The 25,413-nt window shown below is 31.7% G+C and overlaps 1 protein-coding gene across 7 annotated transcripts in view; it reads left to right on the top strand.

The window, feature by feature from the left end:
* Window positions 1-15,462, top strand: part of LOC125063291 (fasciclin-1) — a 54,869-nt gene extending 39,407 nt beyond the window's left edge. Inside the window, exons 5-17 of one of the 7 annotated variants that reach the window (XM_047669672.1) lie at window positions 718-814; window positions 1,715-1,892; window positions 5,520-5,680; window positions 6,297-6,305; window positions 6,446-6,481; window positions 7,640-7,645; window positions 7,961-8,118; window positions 9,705-9,795; window positions 9,920-9,931; window positions 10,470-10,690; window positions 11,390-11,552; window positions 13,032-13,179; window positions 13,610-15,462. In XM_047669672.1, the coding sequence (XP_047525628.1) occupies window positions 718-814; window positions 1,715-1,892; window positions 5,520-5,680; window positions 6,297-6,305; window positions 6,446-6,481; window positions 7,640-7,645; window positions 7,961-8,118; window positions 9,705-9,795; window positions 9,920-9,931; window positions 10,470-10,690; window positions 11,390-11,552; window positions 13,032-13,179; window positions 13,610-13,809 (1,480 nt within the window). In that variant the 3' untranslated portion in view covers window positions 13,810-15,462. The remainder of the gene's footprint in view (window positions 1-717; window positions 815-1,714; window positions 1,893-5,519; window positions 5,681-6,296; window positions 6,306-6,445; window positions 6,482-7,639; window positions 7,646-7,960; window positions 8,119-9,704; window positions 9,796-9,919; window positions 9,932-10,469; window positions 10,691-11,389; window positions 11,553-13,031; window positions 13,180-13,609) is intronic. The other 6 variants (XM_047669673.1, XM_047669675.1, XM_047669674.1 and 3 more) reach the window with 6 other exon arrangements.
* Window positions 15,463-25,413: the final 9,951 nt, after the last annotated feature.

Here is a 25,413-nt window from a genome sequence, read left to right as displayed (position 1 = left end):
ATCTGGCTAATGAAAGAAGATAATTGAATTATTTGAAAACTTTCGGATGGCAACACAGAATGTCATTGAATTTATTAGGTTAGTATGATTTATTGTCTTCAGGCAATTACTCATTTTTAGTTCTATTATATATTTTTTCCGAAAAGTTAACAGGTATAATAGTCTAAACTTTGTTTTATTTGATAGAATATTTCGTTTCTTTCGCAGAATTTGATTATTCCGAATAAAGTTGTGTTTTATAATAAATTTAGTTTTAGTTTTCCATGCAATGCAAATAATCAAATTTTAAGTATCAATAGTAAAAGACTAAATACGTATAGTATTTAATTTCATAGAAATACAGTTACTATCAATGTAAAAAATAATAAAATAAAATCAAGTATCAAGTAAGTTTAATCCACAAAATATATCAAACTTTTAGGGATACCATACAATTTTTTTTTAATTTGCCGCGCTGTTTCGTTATCTTCTTTCATTAGCCAGACTCTCAGAGCAGTGTAGCAGCACACGGAAAGACATATCACTTTATGCATGCGGGTTCGAACGCACGACGAACGACTTCTTAGTTGATAATGAAACTCTTTTCAAAGCTCTTTATATTTGCTATAATATAAAGATATTCGAATTCTATTTTATCACAATAAACTAAATCTAAATACAGTGTATGAACAAAAGCGTATTTATGAATATTTATGTTAAATTGTTCATTTAACCTAGGTCGTTCCGGCAAAAAGTTAATCAACTGCAAAAGAAAGACGTTTTCAACGCCGACGGACGACACACTTTCTTTATTCCCGTAGATGAAGGATTTAAGGTAATATTTTAGCATTTTAAACTAGATTGTGAAAAACTAAAGTGTATATGAAACTCGTAGAATAACTTTTGTTTGAGAAGAGGAAAATCTATGCTTATGTTATTATTGTATGATTCTTGTGTTTAAACGCTCCATCATTGCTAAAATGGTTATCCAGAAGTATCCTCTTTAATATCTTATCAACAATCCTAGGAATTTACCCGAGGGAGATCCCGTGAGCATATTCCATCAAAATAAAGATTGAAACTATCGTAAAATATTCCCTGAAATGTACTTACACATTATGATTTATATATAGTTTGCTATAATATAGTATTCATAGTGACCCGTAACATAATTACACATACACATAATTTAACTGAAATTATATATGAATCCTCGGGTTAAGAGTTAATTAGAAGAATAATATTTATATTCATTTATGTGGAAACCGTAATTGAAACCCAGCCTATAACTATAGTGCTTCTTGTTTATATTGTAAACTATTATAATAGGATAGTTCCTATTTACCACAGTTTAAAATCCTAATACTAATTGTAACTCTTATAAATGAAAGCAAAACATTCCCTTGTAAAGGAATATCAAAAAAATGTTCACGGGTTGCTCTAATATATTAAAGGTTTCTGTTTGTTTTAGAAAAATCTCAATTTTTATTGAAATAGTAGTTATGTAAACGTTAACTACATTATTCAGAGACATTTCACAATCTAGTTTTGACACTAATTACCAAAATGTTTCAAGAATTTCATGTTTTAGTGTACCACCCAAAAGCATACATACCATTTTGGGACGTCACACGCTGAAAATTTATTCCACATTTCTGTTTAGAAAAATATGCATAATAATTATGACAATGTTAATACAAACATGATAAAATATTTCTTACTTTTTGTTTTAAAGCCTACCACGCGTTCGGACCTAATAGATGCGAAAGTGGTCGACGGCCACGTGATACCGCAACAAGTACTGTTCACACATGCGACCCCCGACAGCAAGGATTTCGAAAGCATGGCGTTTAGCGACAATGTCAAGGTCATCATATCCTTCAGCACTGCGATGAATGGCAAAGAGGAGTTGAGTAAGTGTTTTTGATACTTTTACGAACAGTCTTGGGGTAGGGGCTTGATCGAGCGACTCTCATCCCTGACCAAGCACGTTTATGCATCAATTGATTGTATTTGTTACGGTGAAGGAAAACACCGCAAGAACCGACTTGCCTTAGACCAAAAAATGGAGTGTGTCCGACACAGCAGAAGAAAAGGAAAATGAGCACAAAACAAACTTACAGAAATCAGAGACCAAGAGAGAGAGATTGTAGCGCCGCTGGATGTCTTTATTTATTTACACTTCATTGCCATAATACACATAGATATACATATAGAAAAAAAAACAAAAAGTAAGTAGGTTACACAAGTTATTAGGCAAAGGGCAGCCTTATCGCTAACAAGCGATTTCTTCCAGGCAACCCTAAAACGGAACAATATAAAAAAAAGAAACACCTACAGAGGGTAAAGTACAAGAGATGCCTAATTAATTAACAAAAAGATACTAAAAATAACATGCAACTATAACTAAAATTAAATAAAATAAAATCTAAAGAAATTGTATAAATAATAGTATGTATAAACAGACATGTAAAAGCTCAGCTTAAGGTTAATTGAGTCACAATAATTAATATACAAAAGTAGTAGCTAATCACGAAGCAGAAAAAAGATGATCAAATAGGAGATTTTTAAATAAATTTAAAGATTGAGCTCGTCTGATATGAATAGGTAAGAAATTCCATAGCAGAATAATTAATACTTTTAAATGGAGTAAAAATAAGTCGTAATCGATTATGTTTGGTCAAACTGACCTGTGGCTTGTTAATTCGGCCATAGCGGCACGTATAAATTAAATATCTGATAGGTATGGAAATAATTTTACAATTCGAATCAGTTTTTAATGCAAACAAAATGTCAACTATATTATATTAAGACGTTTAACTAAACAGACAATGAAACCAACTAAACAAATAATTCTAAAAATACATACTACAAACCAAGATTACTGTTTTATTGCAAGCATTATGTTACTGTAAATTTCGTTGAAAATAAGGGGCGAAGAAACGCCCCTCTTTAAACATTAATAACCCAATGCCAGTTTCGTAATACAAAGAACTTAGTGTTTACGGTGGCGCTGTAAATAAAGTTCTTAAGTTCAGGACTCATTAGCTAATGAATTTGTTTTGTAATTAAAAGTTACTTTGAAATGTAATTATGAATGAGCTAATTCGACACCTCGTTCTCAGGAAAAATCAATGTAATAGAACATATTTTAGATAAATAATCTGTATTACTCACTAAAAAAAAATTATTTTGCGTATATTTTTCCAGTTATATTTAAGATTTTCATAATAATTCATAGTCTTTCTCTATTAATATAAAGAAAGATACAATAGTTTGTATCTTACAACACTGTTTCTTCGAACATTTAATTTACTAATTTATGAGCTACATATAAATCAATATACAAAACAGAATAAAACTGAAGATTTCTATTCAAGTTATATTCGAATTTCAAAATATATGGCCATGTATTAGGTGTATCGTTGACTCTGACACCTAATTTGTATGTAAATACAAATATAAGCACGCACGAGAGTGCTTATATTGTAAGCACTTCACGCCATATCATAATGCTTTAGAAATGTACGGTTATTTTGCTAATAATATTTAGAATATACCAAAGTAAAGGCTAATGTTATAGCTTATACGTTTCGTTACGAAACATAACATTTTATCTATAATGTCTGTACTTTACTACAAAAAGATATATTCATCATTATACGATTATTTGACAATACACCCCTCTAATTTTTGATCAAAGCGTTAAATACATAATTCGTAGCTTAAATAACCTAAAGTAAACCATTTGTCTTTTAGACGTTATTAAAAGCATTGACTACGTCCCGCTTTTTCGCCTGCCTTACTTTGGTCGTAGCGTGTAACCTTCCTCAGTAAATTGACTATTTTTTTTATTATAGAGCGCATCGAGCAGATTAGTTGTAGGATGATTTGCGGGTGGAAATATTCCTCATTAGGAATATCTACCATAGTAATATTAGCTCAGTCAATGCTGCTCAGCTCGAAGGTTCTTCGTCTTTTGAATCGGTTTATATACTCCTCCGGTAGAGTGAGTTGAACAGCTAGATGGTTAGGATGATTTTCCAGCCTAGTCTTGTACTTCTAGGCGTATACTTTTATTTCCTTCTTGACTGTTATTAATAAATTGACTATTAACACACAAAACAAGTTTTTCAATTCAATGCAGTTATTACGATTAGCACGTTCAACTTAAACAAGTCGTTTTATAATATAATTATGCATAAGTTAGATTGATATATTTGAAAAAAAGTCTCAACTATGAATTTTATTTTCGTGGAAATTTAGACATATCCAAACATTATTTACGTAGTACCAACATACGAGGGAAAGCACACTTGGAGAGTAAAAAAATTGTGAGTTATTTCAGTTGTTGTAATTTCCATCGCGCGCGGAAATGCAAAGCTAAGGATTTGAATAAATAATATCACTCGAGAAGAAAAAATAACACTTTGGATTTTAAAATTTAAATGTGAAATATATGTTTGAAGTAATTTTTCTGTGGGAAATGAGAACTGTGAGATGATTGGAATAAGCTGCTTGTGAATTTGGTGTTATTGCATACTATTACTTAGTGTTGGCTTCAGTGGCGTACCGTGTAATAGGCTATTTAACAGAATTTAAATAAGGCAAAGCTGAATGTCACGCATTTTTTTTTTTTAAGTTAAAGCATAACTGTCTGTGGGCCCATTTAAGGACACCTTATTATAGCAATACATCATATTTACACACAGATTCTTGTATTATACTGTCTCCGCTGGCTCTGTGAACCTAAATGTTCCCTTGATCGTATGGGCCAAGATCGGCCAGTGAAGGAAGCATACATAAGCTGCAGCTGGCCCGTGCTGCTGAAAGCCAGCAAATGGCGGGAAGTGGTACAGAACAGAGAGCAGTGAAAGTTTAATTATATTTTACCTTGGAATCGGTTTTTTGTAAAATAATTTATACTTATTAACGACATCCTTAATGAGATTGGAAGAACATATCCAATAAAAAGCAATCAATGAATACAAAGAGAAATAGAGGATGAATAAAACCAATAATAAACCTTTATTATCTAGAACAAGATACGTTACGCGTCTGAGTTTGTGTTGAAGTTTGAACACAGTGACAGAAACAATCTATAATATGCGTTTCTCTTCGACGAAACAGTTTCAAGTCATTATTTGACTTACTAACCTAACCAACGCCAGGTTGAACGTGGCGTTGATATAAAACTCGAGATTAGTCTTTGATGTATAAAATAAATAAGATTTATTAAAATGTTAATTAAATTTCATTTACGAATTATATTGGATTTTCTTCGTTACACCGGTGTTATTAAATTAATTATATTAACGTTGGCTGTGAAAAAGGCTTCACTTGAGATTAATATGGCTTATAGTCTGATATTAAGTATAGGTTTTTACGGGCCAACAACATAAGTGAATTGAACATTTGTTTTCGAACATCAGCTCTACAATACCTTTTCGAGTCTAAGTTAAATGTCATAATCTCTGCAAACATTATTTTGTATGATATACCTACCTATGCGTCGTTTTAATTGGAATAAATTTTTACAGCTTACGTAAAGTCAAACACAGTAGCAGGAGATACGAAACACACCCGTGGCGTGGTTTTAGCTGAGATTGTGAGAGCTAACATCCCAGTGAAGAATGGAGTCGTACACCTCATTCAGAGACCACTTATGGTCGTCGACACTACAGTTGTTGATTTCTTGAAGGTGAGTTTATTATATTACTAATAACCGCAACATGTATTGATTATATGGATACCAAACCAAAAGAGAACTTGCCTGAGGCTGTTTTGTTGATTAATCTGTGTTTTCTGACCCGTAATGTTTAATGGGCATTCGAACCCAGGGCTTACCCTACACTAGCCAAGTGTGAAGCGATATGGTGCATAAAATATACATTACAAACAGAAGTTTTTCCTTCAAAGGAGTAGCAAACATCTGTCTCAATATAATAACACTTTTCAAAAATTTATTATGAATACGCAACTGTGCGTTTAACGTATGTTTGTAAGGTTGAGTTAATTATTCTTTGGAACATCTAACTATAAGTTAGTAATATTAAACAAGCAATCAACTTCGAATACATTAAGTAGGTAATATCGTAATTATTAAGCGTTATATTGTAGCCGTCAATGAGTATATTTAGTTCAAAGTCCAACTCAATTGTTTCCATCTTTGCAAAGTTTTTCGTTAAATTTTCAAGATCTTATTACTTTGTTCTTTATTCAATTCTTGTTTTAAAACGATCGGTCTTCGGCACGTAATTGAATAACAAAGTTTTTGAATCTTTCGTTACCTTTTGGCTCCATTATTCGGAAACCAGGCTATGAAGGTAAAATAAAATATTTTTTTTCTCCCTTGTTATGCTCTATTTTATTTCAGCACGTACCAATTATGTAATTTGTATTTTATTCGTAAGAACGATCAATCCTTTAGTATAAGATTCTGCATTTGAAAAGTTATACTTTTTAGTCTGCATGTGATTCTGAAGAACAAAATGAAACATTGGTAAGCGGTAACTGCTAAAACCCAGTAGTTACCTTGAAACCCATGAAAAATTATTATACATTAAAATCCTTAGTATCTAAGTATTTATTATAATTTAAAAAAAACACGTTCATGTTAACACTTTTATCTTTTACTTTTATAATGGCATAAGGTAAGGCTTGTTATTCCTATTAATTATTTAATTAAGGCACTGCCGAATGTCACTAAAACATAGGAGATGTTACATCGGTATATAGGGAACCTCTTCACTGCATCCTGCAATTGTCAGACACACTCATATTATGTAATCACTCATAGAATGCGCCCGACTCGTCGTCATTCATCAAACGTGACATGTTTGCTTGAACTGTGGGGCGCGCCTTGAGAGCCTTCGGGGCATAACTGATTCCTTTTTTAAACATGACAACTCCACGTTTTCCATTAATATTCTAGAATGTTCCTATCGTCATTGTCATATCATTAATATAGCTAACGCAATTTAAACGCAATAACACAATATCACTAACGATCAGTGTTAATTTACATTGTTGTACAAATGTTGGTCGCTAGGGAGGAATACAAATTGTAACAGTATTAAAATATAAATTCGTCTGATGGCATTAATTACCATAACGCTTTAAGCCTATAATGCCAGATTTTCATGTCATAAAATCTCGACCGGCGTTTTAAATTCACTTGTACGACTCGCTAGACAGACGTGAGACTGATAAATCCTGATAGAGCACGCCCTTGCTTTAAAGGTAGGGTTGCCATCCTTTTAAAGTAAGCTCTCGAATAGAACCCGCCTCGATAGTGCTCGGACTCAACGAGGTTTAAGTGCTTTCCGAGCATTTAAATGCACGCGCGAAAATAAATTCATGCCGGGATTTTCTTTTTTCTTCGTTTTCCAGAACTAGGTTTTAATTTCGCATGAATTTCAATTTCACATATGAAATGGTTATATTTACTCAACAATCCAATATAGTTTGAATCGTTCTTAAATACGATTTATGGCAGCCCTATTGAAGTGCTAGGATCTGATGCATATGCTACCCTGGGTGTATACGCTAATATACACGCGTTTTACCATTCTCATATAGTAACTTTGTATGTGTATTATATGAATTTCATATTATGTTTGTGCAAACTCTTGGATCCTGCATGAATTACCAACTTTAGGGCATTGTGAGTATATTTTGCATGACTTTGCAGTAGCTTTTAACTTTTTTGAGAATTATGAAACACTCCAGGTTAGAGGTTAACTGACACTACTTTTATTCAAGCATCAATTTAAACTACAGTATACTCGTTTAAAAATAGTATGTTAAATTAATTTAAAAGTATAAAATAGTTTGATGAACCTGTTAAAAAAAATATAACTTTAAATGTTGCTAAATCGTTTGTATATTTTCAGGATATGAGTCTAAAACTCATTAATACATTTCGTCATATTTAAACATAGATGTATCACATGTATTTTAATTATCTTTCTATACTCAGGAAAAGGAAGATGGTCCGCTATGTAAATTTTACGAAGTAATAATGGATTTGGGGGAAAAGAATCAGTTCCTCAACGAACTCAACCTGGCGAAAGATATAACTCTGTTCGCTCCCTCCAACGATGCTTGGAATGAAAACAGTGTTCAGAATATACTCAGGTAACACAAACATTTGTTTCCACCCCTTTCCTTCCCTATATTGAAACTGCATCAATTTTCCTGGAATTTTAAAATACAACGTAATTTCAGTAATTGATTTTGTCGGAAATAAAATTAAAAAGGCACTACGTACGCACACATGTACTAGGTGGGGTGGCCGGTAGTATAATAAATAATAGTTTAAAAAAACTAGAACACACGCTTTTAAAGCACATTAAACTAAAAAGTGAAAAATAATTCCTAATTTAGGCTGAAAATGGTAATGAACAAAAAATACTGGTATTATTGTGAAAAAGCGTGGGTTGCTCGATAGACGAAAAATATGGCACAGAGTAGTATTTTTTAGTTTATTATTTTTTATTTTTTTTTCGGATTATTGCATTGTCATCGATCTTTGACAGGTGCGCAAAGTTTGAATTAAATCTGTCAGTTAAAAGTGGGTCAAAATCGAGTCCGAAGGAGTCGGTTACATACATACATACATACACACATACAGGTGAAGCTAATATAAAGCGTGTAATAAAAGCTATAACTTCTTATTAGTGTTCTAAACAGTGACAGCCCCATGCCCACCTTTTGCTTTTGGTAATTGATTAAATAATATACTTTACGTATTATTACGTTAACTTAAAGAAAGCGTGAAATTTGAATGAAATACCAACATTAAAAATACATTTCCATAACAATTTAATTTAGAAGGCTAACATTGCCGTTGTACTGTGTAAACTTTCTGAACGCAATCGGAAAGAAAACTTTCAGTCTTGCAATCATCGTTACGATAAAATTGGACGAAAACTCGAACAAAATTTTTAAGTAATAAATTCTTTATTTTCACGAGAATTCACCAACTTAAACAAAAGGTTATCGATAATTTTTTGTAATAAAGCTTAAACGATTCCTTTTCTGCAGAGTAAGTTTTTTTTTAAATTACTAGCTCTTATCTGCGTGAATGATAACACATATATATCCCATTTTAATACGTGATTATATAACCTCAATGCAACCATTAGTGTCAAAAGGTGCGGCCCGGAAGAAACTTGTATCAAGCAAGGCATCATCGCTTAATTACAGGGGGAATATTTTCGCACTTGTTTGAGACATTTCCACATTTCCTATTCTATTTACTTAAATTGTATGAAATCTATAAACACACAAATCACAAGTCATTTTTAATTATTATTAAACAGTCGGTGGTCAAAGTGTGAATATTTATATTCACTATATATTGATTTATATATTTTATCGACTTCTAAAAACTATTATAATGTATGCGTTACCTGTTAAAATTGTAGTTCTTTAAGTGTAAAAATTAAGTGACTTAATTAAAATTATAAGATTTTTTTTATGGCTCTGGCACGATTTGTGCATTAGCCAGCGTCAAGTATAGGATTTTTTATAATTCGTGCTTGTCTTTAAAAATTCGACCGTGTCCTCCATGTACGGTTTAGGCACTCGCCCGGTACCGCACAACCCTCCCAAAGGCCGAGAAGAAATTTAAATTAAATTAAAACTTGCCCTCGAACCGGGAATCGAACCCGGTACCCCTCACCATAAGATTTATTTAATAACAATTTCTATATCATTAGGGACCATCAAAAGCTGCGAGAAATTTTGAGCCTACATTTGGTACGAGAGAGATTGCCGCTCGACGTTATTATACAGAATAACATGAATCAGGTCAGTGAATTTAATCTAATTATATTTTAAACATCATTAACGTGGACACGCATATACAAATTGCGAGTATTCAATTTGTGTATTTTATAATATTATATTTTCGAATTATTGCTGCTCGGAACAGCTTCCAGAAAATGTATGTTCAAACTAAGCAGATACTATGTGTTTAATAAAGCTTTTAGACATCGGTTGTCCCTGTATCCAATACCAAATAATTCAAAAAAATTTGACCATTGGCTAGATATTAATAAATAATCTTAATATAACCTATAGTCAATATAGTCGTTTACAGAGAGTTTGACTGTAATTTAAAGAGTTGAATATCTAGCGTTTGGTTCGACAATTTCGAATAGCTTGCCTAAAGACCGGACGATATAGATTTTGAGCATGTCAACGTTGTTAATTTAGACGTATTGTCTGTGCATGCTCCATGTTTCCTTGCATATTGACGCGGGCTCTACGTCGTAGCTCTTGCCCGTAGCCGGTCGGCTGTAGCATGAAATTTGTAGCTATTCGATGTGAAAATTCCTTACATGAAGTTACTCAAGCGGAAAATAACAGTGAACGGAACAATACTTATCATATTTAATCTATGTTTAAAGCACAAAAAAAGTTATAATCAAAACCATATATCATACATTACGTATTTAAATAGCAAAATGTTATTTTCATAGATATATCAAGCCCCGACAGCTTTTCCAAGAAAGTACCTATACTTTAACGTACTGAACGCTGGGAACAATCAGACCTTGACTGTAGAGGGTGGTGGTGTGAATGCTACAGTGACGCAACCGAATATAGCAGCTACCAATGGCTTCGTACATATCATAGACCGCGTGCTGGGAGTCCCATATACTACGGTGTTTGAGAAAATGAAGACTGATCCCATGCTAAAGTAAGTAATAATAATGCGATTAGTATTCTACACATTTTTTTATGAATGATGGTTACTGCAAGATAAAGGTAATTTAAACCAAATTTACACAAAGGTAAATTAAATACAATATTACAAATCAATTTAATTGAATTTTTACTTCTGTATTAATTAATAATTCTAAAAATTCGTGAGCTATTTTGAATGTTGAATAAAAATATAGTGGTCACATTTTTATTTACGTAAACCTTAGTGATTTAATGAAGAATGTCCTTTGTTTTACAAGCAAACAACAGAAATGAGAATACAAACGAAAATAGAACAATAAACGTATTTCCTTAATTACAGTCTTTTTATTGTATTTATTCTCTCAAACTTGACAACTTTGTAATGTTTATTTGATAGTACAGCTATGATAATTAATATCTTTCTCAGTATATTAAAGCAAACCGTTCTTGGGTAAGTTTCAAGTTTGTCAAGCTGTAATTTACTGCACACCGTACTGTTTGATTTCTATTCCGTGTTCGGTGATATTTGAAATGTTCCAGATTGATTCCATTGTTATACTTACAATATCTACTGAATCGTGTTACTATTCAAATTCATGTATGGCGAAAACTTCATACAATTCCATTTTAGAGCTCACATTGTATTATTTCCAAATACAATGACTTTTCGTTCCATTTCCAAAATTATTAAATTGATTATAAAACCTTTTAGTGTAACCTACAAGCTCGGCAAACGGCAGATGTTTAACCACCAATTAAATGACCTGGAGCATCGATACACATACTTCGTACCACGAGACCACGCATGGCTCAAATTCCAAATAAAACATCCCTCAGCATACAACGCATTATTTAAAGAAGATTTTGGGTACTATGTAAGTATGGGTACAACTTTTTCCTATTTGCATGTCAACACTAAAATACTAAAGAGATGAATAAAAGCAGTTAGTTGGGATTTTTTACTAAAATATAAAGTTAAATATTAATGAAATGTTACAGGAATGCTATAAGTTTGTATGTGAATGTATATATGTATGTTGCTTCGAAGTTTTAAAATTGAGGGGTTTAATTTTTACTTGGAAGAAGAGAAACTATTTTTTTTTATTTTATTTAAGTCGCGTCAACGTTAAAATATTAAATGTTTTTTAGTTATTAAAAACTAATTTAAGAGAAAATAATACCCAGACTTATAAACTGTATGTCTTAGCTATCTCAGACAATTTTTTTCTTAAATACTTTTATTTTATAAAGTAAAATTACATGGTTCCTATTTGTACAGATGATCGTATTCATATTAATACACTTAAGATAATACTACTATAATGAAATATTTTGTATGAGACAGTTTTTTGTATGATGCAACAAAAACTTTAAAAAATCATATGTAAAAGAAGATAAATAATTAGCTTACTCGTATAACACATTTACATCTATGCTTCTTGAATTCGTTGCTTAAATCTCTTTCCAAATTTTTAAATTCGGTTTTATTTTAAAAGTATTTACGTAAAAGCTCTCAGCGATTTGTCAAACAATAATGTGACGGTGCAAAAATGCTACGCGTGAGTAAAATGTACAACATGGTCTGCATTTTATGTCTGCTACATTTTCAGCTTTTACATAAACATTCATATTTCACTTTTTATTTACATTGTCGAATATATTAATAATTTGAAAGACAGACTCACTTGGTAGCGGTTATGGCTAAAACTGAGACAGCATTTGTTTTTATTTATACCGACAACTTTGATAAGATAATTTATGAGTAACTACGAAATAAATCTATTTCGTGTCCTAGTCGTACGTCCATTTTATTTACATAACATTTTATGACAAACACGAACATAGAGACGTACATGATATATAAACATTAAAACGGTTCCTTCCCTATAATATTTAGTCACAACGAGGAATAAATTAATTAACAAAAAATACGGTACTTCTAAGAATAAAATGATTTAGTTTTTAATTACTTTAAGTATAGATTTATAATTTACATCAGCCGCACCGTTCCAACTTTGCATCAACTATTAATTCTAAACCGCAATGTTCTGTAAAGTGAATTTATTTTTTGGTCGCTTTTCATGCATTTTTAGCTATGTAGCAACCGGATTATCTTGATATCCATAAAATCTAAATTATGTTATACGAAATAAATGTGCTTTTGTATAACAGTAACTATAGACTACTTACTACGAGTATACTTAGCGATAGATTACACATCTTGCAATATAATTATCGAGAAGGAAATAAAACTTAACTGGCTAAATAATTTTTGGAATTCTAAATTTAAATTGAGAATTCTAAATTTAAATTGAAAATCGAAATACTAATACGTGTATATTTTTTTTATTTAGACCAAACAGATATTGGAGAGACATCTAATTCGTGCGGGTCGGGCATACACAATTTCGGACCTCAAAGTACTAGCGAATGAAACGCATCCCTTTGTTCTGCCTACAGCGCGGGACCCACTCAGACTACGAGTCAAGGAGTCGGACAAAAGTAAGTAGCTTTGGACTTCCATTTACATTTTTTAGACACCTTTTACTAGTAATTTTTATTTAGAGTAAATAAAAATTACTTTTTTACGTTTAGTCCAAGAGTTTAAAAAAATCTATCTATAGACGCTGAAATAAATTTTACATGGCTTTCGTTTTAGTTTGTTCATAGTTTAAATAAAATATTTGATTGCTATATTGCTTTTAAATCTTTCAATATTATTTATGGTTAAAATTGTAAAAAAATTCGTTTTTCGAAACTTGATTGCCGCATTGAATTGAAGCCTTGATTTAAAACTAATTTTTAGGCAATATTTGATGTATAGTATAATTCTCGTAAAGTAAAGCTAAATCTTGATCAATTTATAAGATATGTGTCATACGCATATTAGTTTAATTTGTTTCACTTGATTGAAATGATATAATTGGAACAGATTACTACGTGGAATGGAACGGGCATTGGATACACGTGTTCCGCCCGGACGTGGAGTGCACTAATGGTATCATTCACGTTCTCGATGAGCCCTTCGTCCTTGAAAGTGATATAAGGGCTACAGGCGACGCACGCGCATTGACACACAGCCTCGCTGTTCTACTGATGTCCTTCCTTTTCGTTAGAATCATTGAAGAATAAATTTCAATTTAATACCGGTTTGTGATTTTAGTTTTTTTTTCGTTATTGTAATCTGGGGATATATACTTCTTTGACACATGACGTTTAATCCAAGAAGTTATTCGTGTGTTTTGTAATACTTGTAAACTTTTAACGCTCCCTTTATCTTAGTAAAATTTGAAATGATTGTAATGTTAGGGGTATATGTAAATTTTTGAGAAACTTATTTAACACTAGAACGTAGGTATATGAAAAAAAACTCGGTAATGAAACTGTATAGCGAATTTATCAATTATTATGTGTGTATTCGTAATACAGCATTTGATATTAATCCTATTATAATGAATCTCGTCTACATGTCTAGAAAGTAAGCATTTTATAGTTATTGTTCCGTATTTGGCAAGTATTTCTATAAACACACTGCCAGATTTGTTAAAAACTCTTTACTCAGTAAAGAAAAAGCTTATTGTTCGAAATGGTTCCATATATTGGTATTCTGTTGGCTTGGGACCCTTACTTTAATGAGGTCGTAGTTAAAATTATACCCAATACAAGTTTAGGTAAAGTTTTCTCCCTAAGTGCTTGTTAGGTTACAACTACAAGTCACCATGCCCATACTTTCAGTGAAGGGGCTACAAAAGCAATTTCGAGTTGGACGTAGGTCGGGAAATGTCAAGTCATGACATTCCCTAGTTTCACCTTACTGTTAAATGTATGTAGGTTATGATTTAGGTTATAGTAGCGCCCACGGAGTATCATAACTAAAGAGCTCTGAGCCGCTTTCAATAATAGCTTTCTTCATTTTCCTGGATTCTTTATTATAGTCGCATTCTATTATTAGGTAGATATTTTTTTGTGTTCATACATTATAATAGTTTCCAGGTCCTCAGATTCTAGAAAAAAAGAATTTTTATCAAATATAACTGTTTTTTAATATAAATTCTCTAATATAACTTGTTCGTATTGCGTGCCTTGTAAAGAATTATTTATGAAATTATATTTCTAAATCAATTATTTATTTAGGTTTATTTCTCATATAGATTTAATCATATTAGACATTCCATATTATCTTCAATTATAGACTTAATTTAGTAACCATAGAAAGGGAAATTAATATTTATATAAAATATATGTATTATATTCATATGTTGGTAACATTAAACTTATCGTTTTCCATAAATATTTCTATCGTTAATACCCTTTTCGGTAATTCATTTTTACATGTAAATATATGAGTGTGCTTAAAATAATTTACGGTGCATCGACTGTCTTAATACCTACATAAGTGTACATAATTTTTGTAAGTTATTATAGTTTAAAATAATATAATATCCACCATTTATAGTATTGTCACCTCATCATTCATAAGCTTTTATCAACAGATCAATTAGGTAAATTGTTTGAATTATGTAAAATTACATTCTAAGTAATAAAATACCAAATCTATTGGAAGCTTGAAATAATCGTTGAAATTGTGAATTAGATTTTAAAGAATAATGGCTTCAACCTACGTTTATGTGGCTAATAAGAATGTATGACAATATAATTTAACCAAATGTTTAAACCAAATATTTGGAATCGGAATCAAATTGTAATTACAAGTTGTGTAATCTCAGTATTGTAAGAGTTGAATGAGTAAAACGTGTTTATTGAATAAAGAATTTATCAATGAAATTTTTTAATTATTCCTACTACCACTGTATTTGATTGCGAGCTGAATTTGCTTTACGCGAAATTCGCGAACTTTAAACAGAGGACTGCTCAGAGTTTAAGCCCTAACATACCTCTCTGGTGGGGACAGGGCTAGCTCTTTCCTACGGGGCATAGGCATACCACCGTCAAAGAAACTCTCTTTGAACATACTTATAGATAAATTTTAGCATAACCCACCAAACGGTGGAAACTTAACGGAAATCGCAACGGCGCAACGACTCGATTAGGAGACCTCTGGACCGTCCTCGGTCTAGTCATAGAGGATAAAAGATTAGAGATATATAGAGTTTAATCAGCTTAAAGCCCGCCCGACTAAACTAATTGGCACAGAGAAGGAACTCAATTTATAAACTTTTAAGTTAGTGTCTATTATTAAACCTGACATGACAAAATAATTGCAACATATTGTATACACATTAATCTAGTAATTATATTATATGCACTTGATGTACAAGAAAATCGTGAAAAATCAAGTTAAAGTTTGTTCTAGGTATAAAATTCTCGTGTCAGAGTTTTCGTTGCCATACTCCTCCGAAACGGCTCAACCGATTCTCATGAAATTTTGTGTGCTTATTGGGTATGTCTGAGAATCGGACAACATCTATTTTTCATCCCCCTAAATGTTTAGGGTAGTCCACCCCTAAATTTTTATTTTTTATTTTTAGATATTTTTTTCTGTTTTTATTTTTTTATGATTATGTATTTTTATTTACGTTAAAAAATACATACAACCCCTAATTTTCACTCCTCTACGATCAACCCATATTTTTTTACTTTAAATGATATACATGGCAAAACGACGTTTGCCGGATCAGCTAGTATATATATATATATATACACGATATTTTTGGTTTAATATATAATATAAAACAGATAAGAGATTTTTTATATAGGTCAACTTCGGAAGATTTATAGTAATCATTTTCCTGTAGTAAACAGGTTTGTAAGCCTTGAAATTTTTATTAGAAATGTTGCCTATAACCTGAATATAAAACTACAATATTTGACATAAACAAGCAACCTGGCATTTCAAAGCGGAATCCTGAATTGCCAATTATTTTCTCACATAGCTTTGTAAATAAATACACCTAGGTAGACGCTTTGATTTGAATGTACCAGCATGTCTATATGAGTTTGACAACGTAAATTTTTTTCATCAAAGCCACTCTTCGTTGTACACCTTTGAAATAAACACCCTTCACTCGTTAGCCTGTGTTGATTGTTTCTGTGCATTCACTTGCACAGCAAACAGCTTACACGAGACGTTTTCAATGCAGGCTTTTCGGATTTCGCTTTATAATTTAGGCTTTTAAAACATTTGCCTTAGTGGAAGATGTACTTACAACAACAATGTTAGTTTATTTAGTATATATCTTATTAAATTATTACAAATATATACAACGCAAAATGTTTGAGATAATGTCATAATGTCATAATGTCGTTTAATATTTTAGGGTTTGTTCACAATGTATGGATAAAGTACCAAATAGCTATGCAACACATTAGTTATGGAAGGTAAATTGTGCTATTTGACACTTCATCGACTCATAACTTATAATGGACTTAATGTGACGAATAGCGCTATCCGACAGTCATGAAACGCAATAATAGTGTTTATCCTACCAATAAGTAATAAATAGCTAATTTGGAACTTATGCAGAACTTATCCGTACATTGTGAAACAGACCCTAAGTGGTACGATTTATATGTTTTTCGAGTATTAGAATAAGGCTAATATTTCAATTAAATAAAATATAATAATAAATTAAACATATTTACAACATTAAAGAATAATACTTAAATTTTACTACATACTATTATACCTCTATTTTGATTCCATTTGTGTGCTGACGTCTCGAGTGAATAAGAGAATATGGGTAGGTACTTGGCAGTCTGGCGTGAACAAATACAAGCTGTGATAACGAGCCTTCGGAGTCTCATGAGAATTTGAAAGCTGGCATTGTTTCCGAGTTTTGAGACCATTTTGTTGGCGGTAAAAGTGTTTTAGATGACCTTTATGTTGAAGTGTGAACTTGGACTTTGGACCTTTGTTAGTATAAGGAAAAAATAGAATTAAATTGTACTATGTTGGCATAATATTGTGCTATGAAATTATATAAATACAGCAACTGTTTCTGTTTAGATATTAATTATTTATGAGTCTCCAGTTAGTTTATCTAGAAAGCAAAAATTAGAGGGATTCGTTGTTCCAGGTCCTGAGAAAGACTCAACCCACTAACGCCAATTTTTTTTTAGACCAACCGTAGAATCTTTTTCATTATTAATGTAAGCGAGTGTGGAGAGGTCGTAAACATTTGGTTTACATGTACATACCACATGCAAGAGAATATTCCGAATAAATAATCAAAGGAAATTCAATAAACGTAGGCGGGTGCAGGTTCTAAATAGAATTGTTGGTAAATTTAGTTTACTAGGGAAAGCTCCATCCTGTATGTGCACGCCGCAACATCCGGTACCGCCAATATATCTATCAAATCTCACCGCCGTGACACCGGCTTGAGACGGATGCATTTCAAATATATTTTGCAGGCAAATGTTTATCAAAGGAATATTAAATAGACTATTGTTCCTAACCGTCTTTAACCGTTACAGACAAAAGACACTATTTTATCATGCGTATTCTTTCATATTTAGAAAACGAACATCTTCGATAACAATATTTTTGAATTTTCTAAGATATATTGTTCATATCATCAGTATGTTAAGATAAAATAGGAAATGACTGTTACATTAAAATGTGTGTAGTGCCCTGATATCCTCATGGATATTTTCTCTTATATAGATATATAATCATAATTTCCATTGAAAGCCATTATTGTATCAATAATTTACTGAACAACAAAGCGATCCAAATAATACACAAAGTTATTATTGTTTAAGGTCATTTAGAAATTAATCTGCGATTAACATAGATATTGTAATTTTCATCGTAATAAAAAATTGATACATTAATGTTATTGTGAAATAAATAATCTTTTAAGCCATCCGATTGTTATCGTGGTTTTGTCGTCTATATTCCCCTAATTGTTCTTGCTTTGTTTATTAATACATAACACAAGTAAGAGAAACATCATAAACAACTCGACAACTACTTGCCACCTGATTGAATTCTATTGCTATCCTGTCAATAACCGTCGCCTTAAAAAGATATTGATAATAATTATGAAAAATAATCACACAGACTAAAACTTATGGTACAGTTACTGGACCATCAAAGACATAAATCGAATGCGCGTTTGCACGTTTCGACTTGATGGTCACGATGCAGCTAATATTCAATATCAAAACGGGCCACATAATTTGGACACGTGCTTTGATTGATCTTAGAATATTATTATAGATCTTAGAATATAATTAGGGCTGATCAACTGTCCTCCTATGACAGTTGATCAGCCCTAGTTTTTTTAAAATATTTATTAGTTCAGTTTTTAGTATTCTATACGTTATGGTCTAATTATATTCCAAATATTACGAATATGGTTAGGATACTTTTTATGCCGCTTGTAACGTTATTTTGTTTTAAAAAAACATTGTATGCTGCCAAGTTTTTCTTGAATACAATTCAATAAACGTTACAAAATCATAGAGCATAAATATGAGTTCATAAGAGTGCTATCTACACTTTTGGCACGTTTTTGTGCTCCGTAAACATTTTCACTCAGTTACATCGAAGAAAAATGGTTTTCAGACAACAAGAACCGACCTCGGAAACGAGTTCACTCATACATTTTGCAATCGGCACTGGTATTCCCCTTTTAAAGTGAATAAAATCACTGAGATTTTATTCGTGTTTCCATTTGTTTATCTGAACTATGAATATTTTGATGCTTGTGGTTTTACATAGATATCAAATACAGGCATTTTTTTTTATATTTAAAAATTCGAAGAATGAGAGAAGAAACGTATATTTATGTAAGTGTTCTGAAGAGTTGTTTGAATTGATCCCTCCTGCCTTGTTACATCACCGTACGAGCCGTATTAACTCAAAATTTCATCCGCATCATCTTGATGGATTTAAGTTTTCCACGGTCCACTTTACAAGACATTTTTTTTGCGAACTGTTATATCGACTTCCAGTTGGGGGTCTTCCCTTGGAGATACGACCTCCAACTGTTTAAAAAAAGGCATACTCATCCCTCAAAGGCCGGCAACGCACCTACTAAAATGGGTGTCCATGGGTGCTCTTTTTGGGCGTCGTTAGGCTTGTTTGCCGCCCTGTGTAAAAAAATATAGTAAAATGAAGAAAACGAATTTCAGGATGATTTGGTGTAGCTGTGTGCTGTAATATAGAAGTCAACGGTATTATCATAATAACAACTTATAACCAAACCAATTAAAATCAGTAAAAGAATAAAAAATCCTTCATTCGTACCTACTTGTGAAATTGAGAAGAATCCAAATACATCAAATAAATCGTTTCGTCAAATTAATTATTACTCAAATATAGTAAAGAAGATACCATCACTATTTCGAAAGATAAAGACAAATTAATACGAATAATATTAGGTATATTAAGCAAATAATTTGTCCAAATCGTATGTATCTTATGTAAAGCATTTTAATCCATTTGATTTAGGATTCAATCTGCCTCAGATATTATGCTAAGCCAGTTACGTAGCATAAACACATTGCATTGAGCACACGATACTAGAATATTCATTTACGCTAGGCAAATGCCTAACAGACTATATGTAATTATAGTAATAATTATTTAATTAAAAATATCTCACATACTGTATGTAATAATTTAAAAAACTATGTTTGTCTATAGTTTATTTTATTAAATACAGATAAAAATACAAGTCTACAGAAGCGAAAATATATCATGAAAATCTGAATAGTGGAGACACAGCTGCCAAATTTGAATTTAGAATTTCGTTTTACTTTTGTCGTTACTCTATTTTACGTTTAGTTGTATTTTATGTTATAGTTATTTGTAATGAGAGGTTCAAAAGTTTGCAAATTTAATTAATTAAATGGTTGTTTTAGTTTAGTGTTTAATTTACTCGTAGTTCTAGTTGTAATTGCATTGTCTTGTTGCAGAATAATACTTTATGTTATCTCTATTATCTATGGCTGTGCAGGAGTGTGCCTGAATAGAATAGAGGAACAAGCAAGTTGTTAATCATACATAATTGGAAAATGACAATTAGTAGGCTACATTGGTTTAGATTGTAATAAATAGACATATATATATATATATATAAATATATAGAATATTTTATTTTTATCCTGGTGAAGAACTTCCGATGTACAATGCAATGAAAAACCCTGTAAGATTGACATAGCTGGATTAATATATACTTTTCTTACTTTACGTATAAACACATCGGCTTTAAAAAAATGTGTTTGATAATATCAATATATCAATGAGAAGTCCTGTATCAATTTCAGGAAGATTAAAACTGTTTCGAGTTAGAAGGCACCTTTTTTACCCTGAGGAAATGCTGTTCCGCTTACCCTACACGATTGCAGGTGAAGAGGGTTATGTGGCATTCAATCACTGAAAGCTACTAAAACCTGACGATGCCATCTCGTCGGCGAAGCTTTGTCGCCGCACCCCGTCCAGGGACTGTCGCGTCTCACGCAACTAGGTCTCAATCTTATAAAACAACCTACACTTATAAAAATATTAAATAAAATACAGTACTGTAGTTGTCTTACGTTTCACGACAGTTACGTGTAAATTTACTACCTAGATAAATAAATCTTATTAAATGATTAGGTAAATATATAATAAATTATGTTATTTATGTAGCTTGAGCATGTAATACGTAATACTACTACTGTAATTTATTGAGTTATTAATTATATTAACCGTTCTGTTATTCTTGCCGTGTAGATACCATAGAGTTTCAGTCAACATTTAGTGCAATAATAAAATGTTGTTTGAAGCCCCGTAGTGCTCAATGGAGGCAAGACTTTGTTTTTATTTTCTTATTAAGATGTCATGTGGAACATAGTGTAATAGTTGCAGCTCGTCACAAACTTTGTTTAAAACAAAAAACTTGGCGATTAAAAAGAGTGGCGGAGAGTTTATTACCATTTCTTCTCGTCCGTTCTACGCCCTTGATTTGAGAACTGGCAGTAAATCTAAAATTAGAAGCATTTAATATGTATTTATTTATTGACATTTATAAGTGTACATTGTGTTACCTAAATGAATAAATGATTTTGACTTTGCCTTTGGAACTTTGAGCATACACGTGTTTTTATTTGTTTCATTTATAATATATTTTATAGCATTGTTTTCTGTGCCTATTCTCATTCACCAACGTTTGTAGAACTCATTTTCGAACTGGTTCTAACAACAATTACAAGAATAATATAAATGCTTTTCCCAAAAAACTACATTTTAAAATCCGTGTACTTTTGTAATTTATAGTTATTTCATTCAAGTATAAATTGGATTAATGTTTGTATTACGAAAAATGTACGCGAATATTAACAAAACGGATATTAATGATAAAAGGATTGTTCATTTTCATTTAAAGCTGTTCGCTTTGGTCGCTGCATATATTTATAACGGAATATATAAATAACGTTGGAAAGGCCTGTGGTCAAATTGTGTACTAGAAACAGTTTCGCCGCTTTGATTCCCATTTTACACATTAATAATGAATAAACCGCATTATCATTTACATTAATGACTACATAATTATTCCACTTAGAAACTCTAGTCCAAAATAAAGTCGACACGACTCTGGAGCCAACGGGTGGGCCAATGAGTATGATATGCATACGTAAAGATAAGACAAAAAGCTCTGAGTTGCGAAAACCACACACACAGACACACAAATACAGCATATACAACATTCTCACCAACATAGGTAGCAATCACAAAGTTGTAACTTAAAACTATACGGTCATGACGTCTTAGAAAAGATTCTTCTGCGTCACGGAAGAGTAATTAAAGATCTTCAATTTAGTTAAGGTCAGTTCGACATATATTAATACATAATAAAGTATAACTATTGGAGTAACGAGAACATAATTATAACATTTTATTAACCACATTATTTTAAATACAATTGCAATTTGTCAGTTTCAACTCCCAATACAATAATATATTATAACAACTGTGGGGCCGTTCAAGTAGTACGTAAGCAGATTTACTGCAATTTTTCCCCTCCCCCCCCCCCCCCTCTCTCTCTTGTCAGAAAAGTAAGCAAAAATAATAGTACCTAAACGTTTTCATTTTTTGTAGGAATCCTCGAAAATGCATTTCGTTTTCAAGCATAGACAATGTGTGGGTAATATGTGTAAAAAAGTAAATAATTACTGTTGACGTAATCACCAAATAAGAAAATCAAAGACCCGCCGGCCCCTATAGTGCTTAATAATACGTAATAGTTGAACCGCCCCTGTGTTAACGACTCACCATTTTGCAACAAATTAGCGAATAAAAATGTTATGTATAAAGCTTCCAATTGCTGAGCATTAAAAACAATTTTAAAGGCCTGCCTTTATAAATATGCAAATCGCCGGTCGATTTGACGCGTCACGGCGGCAACCGTAACTACCAGTCAATAAATTAAATTCCTGAAAAAGTTACCTGAATAATGGATTTATGAAAAATGCTTGTGAATTTTTGCTTCAATTATAGGAATTGTTTTAGTTACAAATCCTAACAGATAGGGCACTTGGAAAGAATGCTAGTACAACCAAAAAATGAGCACTGAACCTGATATCCAAGAAATTTAGAACTTTATTATACAAAATAAAAAAGGATATTAAGTTAAAAAGAAAGTGCATTAGCCCCTACACATTCCCTGTGTCGTGGGCAGCTAGTCTCTTCCTTTTGACATGCTGACGTAATAATTTCTACATAACACTTACATTTTATATTTAAAGGTTGACAAGAAGTGTGGCAAGTGGATTTTTTTCCGCTGAAAGAACCATTGACCAAAGACGCAATTTGCAGGCAGACTACATCCACAAAAAATTTAATGGTTGCCTAAATTCTTCTCGCTGTAAATCTCGGCTGTAAAAAAGCTCGGATGTAAAAAAACGGTTAAAGAACTGGCATCAGAATATACCTTACGCAGAGTTGGAGATACTACTAAGACCTAACATGTAGTAGATTCATACACATTACATTCACTCATATGCACCTACACAGTACACACTCACTCATGCACTCACACGAACTACGCGTCGCGTATGCTATTAAAAATTAGGAGAAGGAATTTGTTCTAAACAACTTTAAAAAAAATTTTAATTAATATACGAGATAACTTTTTTGGAAGAGCTGGGAAATTCACAGCATTTATTTTTTATTTAAAAGGGTTCCCAATTCTTCTCTATGTAAAGAATATCTACTTATATTTTATTCATAAACACATTTATATTACTTTATTAAACGGCTCAAGCGGCTACAGGCTTATAGTCGTAAATAAAAATTAATATGCGTTATTACCAAGTTCACTATGATATCGCGGACACCACTACACAATAGCCGCTTAATCCGAGTTGAAGAGACGGCATTGTTCGACTTCAATATTTTTGTATATCAAACAAATATTAATAAATATAAAACTGATCGCAAAAGTATAAGAACAAATCGTTTCAAATCAATCCATGCGACAGGCACTTTTTTCTTAAACACTGGCAATTCGTCGAACAAAAAGGCAGGGTCGAGATCTTGTTAAGAGTTTTACATTGTTTGTAACTTACACAAAGCGTTTATGGATTTGCGAACAGATTTCTCTTTCTTCGATTCTTGAATTAAAAAGAACTTTCCTCCATTATTTAATATTTTTTCTTTGTCAGCTAACTTGAAATAAGAACTGCGTCAAGAATTAATTTTAATTTCATGAACTCACGTCTATGAGAACAGGTGATTTCAATAGTTATTAATTTCGTGTGGTTTTAATTGACGTTTTAGGATATTTGTGTTCCATTGATACAATATTGCTAACATCTAAAGCTATTGTTCTGAATTAGTGACTTTAGGTGTATTAATTACATTTTTTTTAGTTTTTTTACATACAATGAAATCCGGTTATATACAATAAAGTATACTTAAACTTCTATATTTTATATACTAATAAACAGTATACATATAACATTCCATAAGGTATTAAAAATTCCCTCCGACCGCTATCTGGTAGTTTATAATTACAGCTAAACGTAAACAGACGTCATAATAAAACCTTACGATATCAAAGTTTAAAAACTTACATTGCAATGAACTCCATGAAACTCCAGTACAACTTTGCTCTACTTCGTACATAATGATGTTATAAGGATCAGGAATTGCTAGAAGCAATGGAATATATGAGAGACTCAAGAGACAATTATCAAATACCATTAGAGAGTTTATGCAAGCAACGAAACTCTGAACGATAGCTTTCAGCAATTCTCTTCATGTAAATTGTCATAACAGCTGCAGCTCACATACCTAATTGAAAATTTGAGTACGTAGCCAAACATCGTAACTTTGGGTACAAAGTTCATAGATAGTTGAACTTTCTTTGGAACTTTCATACGATGATAATATAAACATTTTCACGTATACATCAGAATATTTAATATTCTGTAAATAGTCAATTTGGTATGTTTGGTAGATCTTATCGGGTATGTATGTCAGCGAAAAGATAATTACATGTATTTAGCTTTTTATAATTGCTCAATTTACGTCTAAACACAATTTATTTTTTAAGTTCGGTATCGTCAGGTGAGACTTTTGTAAAAACAAGCTAATTTAACTGCGTTTCTCATATAAAAAAAGCGAAAAAAAATGCAATCTGAAGCCAGGACACCTACTTTATGGCCACAAGATTTATTAATATATTTAAAAATTACTAAATAAATTCGGCTAGTGAAATAGCAATCGTTTCTAGGTTTGAAATCCATTGAGTTAAGTCCGGCTCCATTTAGCGATCGGCC

Source organism: Pieris napi, chromosome 3 (genome assembly GCF_905475465.1).
Source record: "Pieris napi chromosome 3, ilPieNapi1.2, whole genome shotgun sequence".
In the NCBI taxonomy this organism is placed as follows: Eukaryota; Metazoa; Arthropoda; class Insecta; order Lepidoptera; family Pieridae; genus Pieris; species Pieris napi.
The sequence above is the reverse complement of the archived record's forward strand: the minus strand, read 5'-3'. Positions and strand labels throughout refer to the sequence as shown.